Source organism: Diabrotica undecimpunctata, chromosome 5 (genome assembly GCF_040954645.1).
Source record: "Diabrotica undecimpunctata isolate CICGRU chromosome 5, icDiaUnde3, whole genome shotgun sequence".
In the NCBI taxonomy this organism is placed as follows: domain Eukaryota; kingdom Metazoa; phylum Arthropoda; class Insecta; order Coleoptera; family Chrysomelidae; genus Diabrotica; species Diabrotica undecimpunctata.
This window is the reverse complement of record NC_092807.1, coordinates 64035580-64048853: the sequence shown is the minus strand read 5'-3', so window position 1 is coordinate 64048853 and position 13274 is coordinate 64035580. Positions and strand designations below refer to the sequence as shown.

Sequence of the window (13274 nt, the reverse complement as noted above, 5' to 3'; positions counted from 1 at the left end):
CAGCTGGTAAAGCAGTTACTCCTCTACTAATTTTTATAATTTCACCTAAATTTGAATTTTTTTAGAAAGATGAACCCAGGTGTATACATATTATGCAGCTATTTTCATCAGCCATGCTGCTAGCCGTTGGTTTATCCATTGTTCGAAATCTAAAAAAAATTAATATCTAATTAATTACATTTGATTCATTATTATCATATATTTTTTTTATTGAAACTGATCTTTAATTTTTTATTATTTAATTGATTCAATAATGAACTGTAGTTATCAATCTAATCACTTTCCAAATTAAGCAATACGAAATAATTTGTAATAGTTCAATATCAAAACGTCGCCTTCAATACACCTTCCAGTACAAAAATATACAAACATTTTTCACTAAAAAACCAAATTTTCACTGTTATAGAAGCACAATATTCACAGAACATTACTTGCAACTAAACTAGCCGAGCCGAGACATTCCATTGTACATAGCAGCTGTTGCTCCGCTCTCCCCTCCACGTTTTTCTACCTGTTCGAGATCCCTACTGCTATTTTTATACACAGATATCTTTGAAAAATGTTCCTATATGTCTACTGAGGTAAGATTTAACATATAAATAAAAAAAATACTGTTTAAAGTGAAAATATATGGTCAAACATTAATTTTTTATAATAATTGTTTAAACAATAAAAAAAATAGAGTCCACAAATAAATTTTGGATTAACATTGCAATTTATAGTTTTAAAAACAATATCCCACATCGATCATATTAATTCAATTACTATAACTCTAATCCGAGGTTTTACGGTTTTGAATGCTTGAGGCACTCCACTATAGCATTTTAAATTAATGAATGTTATCAATTTCAATTTTAATTTTTGATAAATATTTTTGTTTAAAAAAATTCTAATATTTTTAAATTATAACAAAGAATTTATATTAATTATACAAAACGTTCTAGAACCTATATGTAACACATATATACAATGAATTGTTTTGAGTTTACCTTTCTTGTTCAGAGCTTAAACCAGTAATCAATTTTTGGGCTGCCTCTAATCTTTTCATCATTAAATCCGTTTCCTCTTGCAATTCGATTCTTCTTTTCATTGCAACAGCATATCTCTCGTTTAGTTGGTTTAATTTATCCTCTAATTTCTGAATCTCTTTATTTAATTTATCTAAAAAGTTCTTAGCTGCTTGATAATCGGCTTGAAGCTGTTCTACCCTATCCATTTTTGGTTTTACTTCCTATAAAGATATAACAAAGAGTAATATGTATACATATATATATATATATATATATATATATATATATGTATGACAATATATATATATATATATATATATATATATATATATATATATATATATATATATATATATATATATATATATATATATATATATATTGTGACAATTAGGGTTTATAGAAAATAATTTATAAGTTATATACTACATAATATTAGATATTTGGTTGTTTTAAATAAGTTATATACTAGAGAATTTTATAAAAATTATTTATGTGAGGGCATTTTAAGAAATTAGCATATAATGATTGTAAAAAGTTGTATTTTAGTAGTTATGATTTTGTAGATATTTTAAGTGAGCCATGTGACTAGGCAACACACTATACCCTCCATTCCTAAGTGTCATTTTAAGAATTTTACGAATATAAGTGGGGTTATATTGTTTGAAAGGTGTATTTTATTAAATTAGAGTGTTAGTTACTAATTTGAATGTTTATTCTGATCTGAAAAGCCTAAATGTCAACAAAATTATCAATGGAACATTAACGAATTCTCCAGAGTGCAGAATTTGACCTGTGTTTATGTTGGAACATTCTGGAATAATGATTATGGCGGTGGATCGAACAGATATTTTTTTCGAGAACATCTATATAGAAGTTAATAGAACGAATGGAACATGATCTCTTACCAGATGGTTCTGGAATATCAAAAAGGATATAAATACCCGTGATTTGGATTCAAGATGGCAGTTTTTAGTCAGAAGTCAGGCCAGTTTATTATGAAAGTTAGTACCTAGACACATTTAGTTAGTGAATAGTGAAGTAAATTGTTCAGAATTTTCAAGAAGTCAGTCAGAAAAGTTTAGTAAGAAATATGAAAGTTAGTTGGAGTCAGTGAATCAGGTACAAATAGTCAAATTGTTTAATATAGTGAGTTAAATGAAGATTAAAAATTATGCATATATTTAATGCACATTTATAATTATACACAAATAATTATTGAAGATTATAAAAGTATATTAGAAGAATATTGGATGGACATTGGAAGGAATTAAAATTATATTATGATTGGAGATTAGTATAAATCAACTTATAATAATTGGATATTGGTCTATTGAAAAGAAGAATAAATATAAATGCTGTTTGCTGGTTTGGTTGGTGGTGTATAAATGCTGGTGAAGAAAACTATATCTTAAATTGGTAGAAGCTGATAATTGGAAAAAGTAATTTCACAAAAAACAAGGATAACTGAAGTACGAAGACATTCAGTGGTGATTAGAATCTATATAGTAGAAAACAGTTCATTTAGGCATTCAGTGAAAGAAAGGTACAAAATTTTGTTAATATAATTTAGTTAGTGTCATAACAATTTCAATTTTGAAGATAGTTTGTTTAAATTTTACATTGTCTATAGAATTTAATTAGTTTTATAAGAATATCAATTTAAAGATAGTTTATTTTAAATTTATATTGGCTAGGTTAGATATCTATGTGTGTTTCATAATAGTTATAATAAAGATAATTTAAAAAAGTACTTATAAGCTAATTCTTTGAGAACCGCGATAAAAACCCTATATTATTAAAATACTCATTGCTCATCATTCAAACAAAAAACACATCATAACAATATATATATATATATATATATATATATATATATATATATATATATATATATATATATATATATATATTGTCATACTTCTTTTTCTCAGTCAAAGAGAAAAATGCTTATTTTATTATAGAAGGGAAAATAGAAAGCAGACGCGGCCCCAGACTTTCAAAGTTTAATAAGGAAAGCCCAAAATAAGGAAGACTTTGCAGAGGTCATCGCCAACCTTCGCTAAGAAGACGGCACCTAAAGAATAAGAAGAAAGAGAAAAATAAAAATTAATAAATAGACCATTTAAATAAATTTTCAAGACATCCTGGTAAACAAAATTTATGTATTATATTAAGATAAGATTAGATTAACGGAAAGTTTTGCCTGTCAACAACTGATCTTTAAACACTCACAGGTAAAATCTTTTTATATAGAATTAGAAAGCCCATACTTATTATAATCTTTTCATGGTTTGTATTTGACCTAGGATTAAGATATTGTAATTAACCTTTTGTTATAGGAATGAATTATGTATTTGTAACCAAAGGGAAAGCCAGTTTTAAATCAAAAATTTTAGTTTCTCTGGAAACAGTAATGAAGTTTTTTCTTAATGATTGATTGAGACAAAATTGATTTTTGTTTCGACAGTTTTTTTGGAATGGGAGAATTGATAGTCGATGTATGAGAGAAAGGGGCAGTTGTCATTTGATCATCGAAAGGAAAAGTCGGGTCTCGATATAGGGTGTTTTCGTGAGTTTGGATACCGGCATTGTGAAAGGAAGTTAGCAGAATTGTGGAAGAAGATTACAAGTCGATGAAAAGATATCCTTGGATCTAAAATGGGCAGTTTCTGGAATACGCTATTGAACAAAGCCAAAGGATAGGAGGTTGTGGTGTAGCTAAGGAGGGCTCACAAGGGGTAGTGCTTTTTACCTTCTGTGGTCACTCCTGATGAATAACCTGATCTTGCCCTTTGAAATACAGAGCCTGTGCGGATAATCTAGTTATTAGGATATATGGAAAATACGGAAATATTTTGTCCATTGCAATTTAATGAACAGTCAATATCCTTACTAGGTGGTGCGATAGACCACCCTTTGTCAATCCTAGTAAAACAGTAGTAGTTAGTTTCTCAGGAAAACGAAACCTAGATAACATCTAAATGTCCCTCTATATGGAGAAATTGTCAAAGATACGAATGAGATCAAATATCTAAGATTAATACTAAATAAGCGGCTCACGCAGAATACCCTTCTGAAAATAATATCCAACAAATGATAGCGACCTTTGGACATGTCGGAAACAGGGTCTGTTATTAACCCAAAACTCTTTCTAGTAGCGATAAATGATGTATTATAAAACAGAAAAACCTTTAAAAACAGATATTTATGCTGATTATTTAGTGGTATTTATAAAGGAAAATAATATAGATAGTATGATAAAATGTTTATAAAGCTTATAACTTAACTGGAGACATCTGAGACAGTCTCAGAACAATGACTTTGAATTTTCAAGTACAAAAACAAGAGTCATGGTTTTTGTCAAGCCAAAATTGCTTGTTCTAACGAAAATTTGTTCTTGAAGAAAAAACATTTGTTAACATCTGTTTTATTAAAAAATGATTATCCTTTATCGTTTATAAATAAGGAATTTTCAACAATCGACTGAATAGAACAGAACAACTTAGAACGAAATTCTACAGCATACACAAGGAATAATACAAGGAAAATAACAATACCATACATAAAAGGATTATCAGAAAAACTTAAAAGGATAGAAAATAAATTTAACATTTCAACAACATTCAAAACAACAAACACATTAAGATCTATTTTGTCTAAAGCCAAACCTAACAATGAACAAGAAAGGACAAAGCAAAGAATTGTATTTATAAAACAGTGAACATTGTGAATGCGATCAGTTTTATTTAGAGGCCATTAAATGTTAGAATAAATGAACATCAACCTTATATTAAAAATAGAGAATTTGATAGATCTCAAATATATAAACACGCATGGGATAATGAACATAGGGTTCAATGGAATGATTCAAATATATTCCTAAAAGAAACGGATGATAAAAAAGGAAAAAACTAAAGAAGCGGTTCTAATTATGCGACTTAGCTCTAATAGAGGCGCTTTAAATTTTCAAATATTAAAGTTCCCAAAGTTTTAAAGCAGTGCAATCTGCGCAAGTGGTTGTACCCATAGGGTTTTTTAACCAGCAATGGATTTAAGAAACAGATAAGTGTTAACTTTAAATGTAAAACTTACCAAATGTTCAATTAATTAATGGTAGGTCTAAGTAGAAGACCGTTTTAATTGTACTTATAGCGGTTACCTGAGGTTTTAGTTAAAAAAATGTTTGAACTTTAAACTGTAATTGATTATTTTTATTTAGGTCTGTATTAATAACTCATTGCTCTTTAACGAAAATAATAAAAAATACCTTAAAGACTTCGCAATATCCTAGTACGGCTTGCACAAATTTCAATAGACCATAACCTGCTTTACTGATATTCTGCATTTCGCCTAATTTTTTGGAATTTTTCATATGAGCCTTGACTGCCTTTTGTTGACTTTGTGTGATGGCATCGACATTCATTTCTTGTAGACTCCGCAAAAAATTGCTATCAGCCATCATTCCCTTTGCAGCTTTCCAGTTGATTTCCTTATAGCCTAATAAATATATAAAATTAAGTGATCAATATAAATAACATTTTAAGGAATATAAAATGGCAGAAAAGAAGGTATGCTCGAAGTTAATTTGTGAAATTTTTTGTCACACGTACTGGTAAGATTTGGTTTGAAGTAATTGCTTAAACAAAGTTGAATAATAGACGGTTACTGTACACAATTTTTTTTGCATATATATGTGTCAAATTGGAGACACTATTAGTGTCTCCAAGATACGGGTGAGTTAAGAGCGGGAAGTTTTACTTGAATATTGAAAGAAACTTTAATTTAATCAAGTAAAGAGTTGGTTATAAGAAATATATAAAATGATATATAAATATATATATATATATATATATATATATATATATATATATATATATATATATATATATATAAATAAAATATAACTAAAAGAAGAGTAATGTGTCTTAAATCGAGACTTTAAAATAAATTAACTTTAAGTGCGATGTGTCTTACCACAGCCACTTTCACTTCCTTACTTGAGTTTTGAAAGGTAATTGATCGTTAGTCGTTCTGCAAGTCAACGTAGGAAAGAAAAGTGGTTATTAAAAATAACCAACCCTCTATTGAACAAAAAAATGTTTTTATGATTCAGGATAGGTTGCATTTCGCAACACATAACATTAGTTTTATATTTATTAAAAAACGGTTGCTAAATATCGTCTCAAAGTGACTAGTCTGTACAGGGTAAGATATGCAATACTAACCTTATGGGAATTTCGCCAAAATGTTGCCAGTTTTATGCAGTGAGCGATGGCGTTCTCTACTGTCTATCTTTCAAAATAAACGAAATAAACCAGGAGTTCTCAACAAGTCCTCACGTACAATTTTATGTAATTTACAAATATCGTTTGCTAATACTTTTACATAATACATACTATACATTATTTGTTTCTAATAGTAACTTATCAACTTTTATCTTTTATTAGTAGCAATAGTATAATAAAATGTGCATTAAATAAACATTTGCTTCAAAGTTTAAAATAATTCCAGTAATTTCTATTAACTGCCAAATTTAAAATGTTATTTATATTCCCGCCATGCTAATTACTGCCATAATGGGTAAGGAATTTGTAATTTTGGTTGATATCAACTGCAAATAATTTCTTCTAAGTCATTCAGTAATTAAGAAGCAATTAGAGTAATTCTTGTATAGAATATGTTTAAAAGCTTGATACATCTTCGTCTTCTTCAAGTGCCCTGTTCGTTGCGAACGTTGGCTATTAACATGGCAATTCTGATCTTATTTGCTTGATACATCCAGGGCCTAAATTAGTCTTTATTTGTTCTTCGGAGCGCGTAAACATACTCGAGTTACGATTATTTGTACCATCTTGGGTGTACTGTTACTGTTTTGTATATATATATATATATATATATATATATATATATATATATATATATATATATCGGTTTCATTGCGTCGTTGTCCGATGCCTAATTTCCACGAATTTTTATCATTCCATTGTTCTTCGGTCAAGTCTCGGGAGCTCATTGCCTTTGTTATTCCCTCCTTCCATGTTCTTTTTGGTCTTCCTCGTTTCTTACGATTTGGTGGTATCCATTTCATGGCGATTTTTGGTAGTCTTGTTTCTGGCATTCTTTGAACATGGCCATACCATATAAGTTGTTTCCCTTCTATTTCTGTTGCCAGTGATCCATCTACCCCCATCCGATTCCTTATTTCATCGTTTCTAATTTTGTCTGCATTCGAAGTGATCATCTAAATACATCCATTTCTGTTTCTTCGAGTTTTCTTTTATTGCTTTCTGTTAGTCTCCATGTCTCTGTACCATAGGTTAAGCTGGTTTTTATGAGAGATTCATATATATTGTATTTTCGTCTTTTACCAATTTCTGAGCTCCAAAGAACTCCGTTAAGGCATCCAACTGTTCTACGAGCCTGGGTTATTCGTTTTCTAATTTCCCTATTGTCTGTGCCTGTGGTGTCGAAATCAATTCCTAGGTAGGTATATTCAGTGCAGAATGAAATTTCGGTTGTGTCCATCTGAATGTTGGATAGTTCTGCACCTATTGGGAGATATTTTGTTATTTGTGTATTGAGTTCTAATCCCCACTTCTTGTATTCTTCCTGTAGTTTTCTGGCCATATATGTCAGGTCTTCTTTATCGTTGGCTATAAGGACTTGATCGTCTGCAAACTGTAGGACATATAGGCAAGTTTCTCCCAGGTCAATGTCCATTCCTCTGCACTTTCTCTTCCACTGATACAGTGCTTTCGCCACGTAGATTTTAAACAATGTGGGGGATATGCAACACCCCTGCCGGAGTCCCTTTTTTTGAAAGTCTACTGTTTTGTTATTATTATTATTTGTTGGTGGTTGTTATTGTGATTTGCTGTCGGCAATTATTGCTATTTTCTGTTGATGGCTATTGTTATATTTGACGCCGAATTTTTACCGCAAAATGGAGAAAACTGTTCAATGGAAACGTGGAAAGCTTTGAAACTTTCAGAGAAGCAGATACTTCTTCTTCTTAAAGTGCCCTCTCCTCAATGGAGGTTGGCTACTACAATTTTAAAATCTTCTCTATCTTCAGCTGTTCTTATTAGCTGTTCAAAATTTAGCCCTGTCCATTGTCGGATGTTTCTGAGCCACGATAGTCTTTTCCTTCCTAGGCCTCTCTTTTCCTCGATTTTTCCTTTTACTATAAGTTGGGCATATTGGTACTTATTATTTCTCAGTATGTGGCCTAGGTATGATGTTTTTCTAACTTTTACTGTGTTAAAAAGTTCTCTTTCCTTGCCTATTCTATGCAGCACTTCTTCGTTTGAGGTATGCGATGTCCATGAAATTTTGAGCATTCTCCGGTAGATCCACATTTCAAAGGCCTCCAATTTATTTACGGTTGATGTTTTTAGGGTCCACGTTTCAACTGCATATAGAAGAGTCGACCAGACGTAGCATTTTGATAAACGTAGTCGAATTTCGAGTTTTATTCGAGAATCACAAAGCAGTTTTTTTATTTTTTCGAAAGATTTTCTGGCCTGTTCTATTCTCGATCTTATTTCTAGATCAGGATTTAGGCTGCTATCGATCCAACATCCCAGGTACTTAAATCTATTGACCTGTTCTAAAATGTGCCCATTTATTGTGCAAGGTTGAGGTACGTTTTGATTTTTTCGGATTGACATCACTTTGGTTTTTTTAATGTTTATTTTCATACCAAATTGCTCACAGGTCGAGTTGGTCTTGTCGATAAGTCGTTGTAGACCTACGTCGGAATCCGCAATTAACACTGTATCATCGGCGTATCTGATACTGTTGATATTTACGCCATTCACCTTGACTCCATCCTTGGAATCCTCCAATGCTTCTTTAAATAGAAACTCGGAGTAAAGATTAAACAGCAGAGGCGACAGAACACATCCTTGTCTAACTCCCCTCCTAATTTCTACTTCTGCGGATGTGGAACCTTCGATCCTAACTCTGGCGTTTTGGTTCCAGTACAAGTTTTTTAAGAATTTGATGTCTTTTCCATCTAAACCGACTTCTTGCAAACGTTCTAATAGTAGGTCGTGTCTTACTCTATCAAATGCTTTTTCGAAGTCTATAAAGCATATAAATATATCTTTCTGTTGGTCGTAGCATTTTTGGGCGAGAACTAGTAAACTGAACAGGGCTTCTCTCGTTCCCATGCCGGCTCTGAATCCAAACTGATCGTCTCCGATGATTGTTTCGCACTTGCTATAGATACGATTATGTACGATTTTTAGTAGGACTTTTACTGCATGACTCATAAGGCTTATCAGACGGAACTCATTGCAGTGTTGTGGGTTTGGCTTTTTTGGTAGTGGGATGAATATTGACTCCAGCCAATCTTGGGGTATTTTACCTGTATCATAAATGCGATTGAATAAAAGGACAAATATTTCGATATTTTCTTCGCTGATTAATTTTAACGTTTCTGGGTATATTCCGTCTGGACATTGCATTTATGATTTCAGATTTCAGAATTGTTGGCCCTTCGTTGTTATTTTCCAATCTTGGTTCTTCTCGTATGCTCATGTAAGCAGATACTAATGAATATTAATAATTATCATCTTAATCACGATAACAACGATTATGTATCAAGTGTAATTAGGAAAGGGTCAGAAATGAGTAGTGTTTGCGAAAAGACTCTGTTTCGCATACGACAGGAATGAAGCCAAGTGTTAAAGTGAAAATTTTAAATTTTATTTTTCGCTATAACTTTTACGTTTGTAAATATTTTTAGACAAAAATTTACAGTTTGATGCTTTTGAGTACGATAGATTATAATTTAATACATACTTTAATGTAACTAATAGAAGGCGCCACATATGCCACATGTTTGGCATAAATTTGCGCTTAACTTTTTTGCTCTTTAAGTTAGCTCTATTTGTATTAAAAAATATGACAGATACATTATTTTTACAAAAAATAGGTTTACTTGTTAATAACCTGAAAATTCAACCGTTTTCGAGATAATCGCATTTTATAAATCAGCTGCATAATAATTCCTAGTTTAATATTTGTGCAGTAAAGCACTGAATGCCTGTAGATAAGCATAATTCATAGTTTATTCTTATTAAAACAACTCAAAGATGATAATGTAACATCACAAAATGCTTTGTTATGGGTGCTAAATGTCTTATTGGAGAAAAGATTTTTCATTTTTTCTTTAGGTGCCGTGTCCGATTCAGACGTTGGCCGTCATCATGTTTACAATTTCCCTTTTCTATCGCTTCTTAAGTTTCTATACTGTCGTTGTATTACTTTTTCTCTATTGTTAAATACTGAAAACCCAAAATATGTGGTTTTTGCAAGATGGTACACGACCACATTCTAGAGAGAAGGCAGTTAGAACATACTTAAATACAACTTTTCTGAACGTTGGGTTGGTCGTGGTAGTCATATTCCTTGGCAATGTGGTGAGATATTGATATAATTATTAAATTCATAAAAAATCCTAAAAGAATACTTATTATTCATTACGTAAATTATTTACCCATTTTTATTAGGACAAATAGAAACTAGAGCACAGGTATTAAATAACACATTATGTGTCTTGTTTCGTAATACTTTTGCTACAAATTTAACCTTAAAGACTCAGCATTTTTACAAAAACAGCATCGTTGGCCTAATAACCGATCTTGTTATAAATATAGTAAACACACAGTCAATTTAGTTCAGCATAATATTAGTTCGTTAGTAAATCATAATAGTCCATTTGTTCGAGATGTAATTATAGTTACTCGTAAGCTGTAACGTAATCATATAAATAAGTAATGGCATCGATAGGTTATTCCGTGTGTATATAAGTAACCAATGAACGAGATACATCAGAATTTAATACATTATTTAACCTCTGCGACAAATAGGATGTAGTTCCATAATATACCATACGATTTGGATATGTATCCAAAAGAATATATTCATACATTATAGCCACCACGTAGCCCAGAATTTAATCCGCTTGATTTTGGTGTATGGGTCGCATTAAAAGAACGTGTCTATAAGAATCCCATCAACATTCGCAACCAACTATGGGAGGAAATAAATACTGCAGCAGTTTCTTTAGAACCAATGATGCTTTTTATTATGAGACGATTTTTTATGGAATATATTGACAAATGAATTAAAGAAAATGGTGGACATATCGAACACTAACTTTGACAAAAAGTTATGTTACTTAGTTTAACTATTTCTTTATTTGGTTTGTAAACAAAATGTTTTGATTATGACTTTAATTTAACATAAAACGTAAAATGTTTGATGTAGTATTCTATTATTCTGTTATTTTATCAAATCCTATTATTAATTATCCTGCTGATATATTTATTTTATTTAATATTTCGTTAACTACAACCTTAGTTAAAGGTACTTTATACCAAAATTCAGAAGTATTAATGTTTTTGTCTATTTTTTCTTCTTTGCCTTGAGTAATTGCCTTAAATCAGAATTATGCAGCTGATTTGTAAAATGCGATTATCTCGAAAACTGTTGAGTTTTAAAGTTATTAATAAGTATACCTTGTTTTTTTTTGTTAAAATAATGTATCTTTATTATTTTTTAACCCAAATACAGGTAACTTCAAGGGCAAAAAAGTTAAGTGCAAATTTATACCACATATGTGGCATATGTGGCGCCCTCTATCAGTTACATCAAAGTGTGCATCAAATTATAATTTCTAATATTTAAAAGTACCCAGTTGTAAATTTTTATACATAAATGTTTACAAACATAAAAGTGGTAGCGAAAAATAAAATTTTAAATTTGCACTTTAACACCCTGTATCTTTCTTAATATCAGCATTTTATTAAAGCAATTTGGCTTAAATCGTAATATTTTAAAGTGTAGAATCTACTGTTTCGTTTTGTACAATTACTTAAGGACCACCCTGTATATATATATATATATATATATATATATATATATATATATATATATATATATATATATATATATATATATCGTGGCCTCAATACTACAACTAGGTAACTCAAATATAACACTTCTAAAAAAAACGCATTTAAAGATTTTTGCAAAGTGTTAATTCCTTTCTAACCTAAAATTGACAAAATATTAAAGCCATATTCCGTTTTTAACATTCTTACCTTCTTTACTGACCATCCATGAGGTTTAATAATGTATATATTTTCCAAGATTAAAAATATCAGGAGAAAAGTTGGAAAAGTCCCAGTTATCTAATTGTTGCATATACCAAAAAACCCAGTTATGTACTTGTTGCAATATATATTCTCTTGTATTGGCCCTGGTTTTTGTTAAAAAAAAGAACTACTAGAAGTTATTTTTTTATTTCTTAAGTTAAAATTATACACTGTTACACATAGAAAATAAAAATTAGGTAGGTACCTACTAACATTTAAAAAAATATTTACAAAAAATTACTTTATGAATATTGATATGAAACAATTTGTAATTTCTAAAGAGGTACAAATAGATAAGTTCTTTAAGAGTCACCTTCGTAGTCTTGACCGTCATCTATTTCACTTGAATCTTCTTTATTCTCGTATGGCAGACTGGTGTAAAATGACCTGTAGGAATCTCCCAAAGCAGGTGGTTTCACAGAAAATAGTGATATCAGATCTTTATATTTGTGTATAGATATTGAAATCAGTTGTTTGTACAAAGGTTGTAAAGGCGATTGAATTGAAGTGCGGGTCCGTTTGATTAAATTTAAGTGTCTAAATCCTTCATCAGAAAATTATTCTTTGAACTCCATAATAAACGGCTGTGACTTCCTAAATCTTAGCCAGCACATCTTTTGCCAAAAACAGCGTTTCCATTTTCATCCTTTTTCCGAATAGTCAAGTTATCCCTTACAAATTTTTTGAAATCTTTTATGTTCGATTAATCCAAATCATGAACAAGATAAAGATTGTCTCCCTTTCTTCTGGCTTCCCGAGCAATTTGCTTCCAATCTTCAGGCCACAAAGCTTTCCCCACACACGTTTGAATTCTGTGTTTATTGCAGAGTGAATGGAATCACATTCCATCTCACTGTGCCCAGAAACCAAGAACTTCATATTAATGACTTCCAGGTTATTTAAATCATTTACTGCCTTCATTAACATTGCTGCAGTAAACTGATTCAAGTTTTGGCCTCCACATCTGTCACTAAAAAAGGTGACACAGGTTGTTGTCTCTGAAAGTGATCTAAGATAAAGATAAATTGCACTGGCTATTTCACAACTTCCTCGGGATCCTTGAGTCTCATTCTAAATGAAACAATCTCCTTGC

General features: G+C 30.7%; 1 protein-coding gene across 1 annotated transcript in view; it reads right to left on the bottom strand.

Annotated features, from left to right (window-relative positions):
• Positions 1-13274, bottom strand: part of LOC140442220 (dynein axonemal heavy chain 10-like) — a 657946-nt gene that overhangs the window by 126887 nt on the left and 517785 nt on the right. Inside the window, 2 exon segments of the mRNA XM_072533298.1 lie at positions 990-1231; positions 5281-5510. Of these exon segments, the coding sequence (XP_072389399.1) occupies positions 990-1231; positions 5281-5510 (472 nt within the window).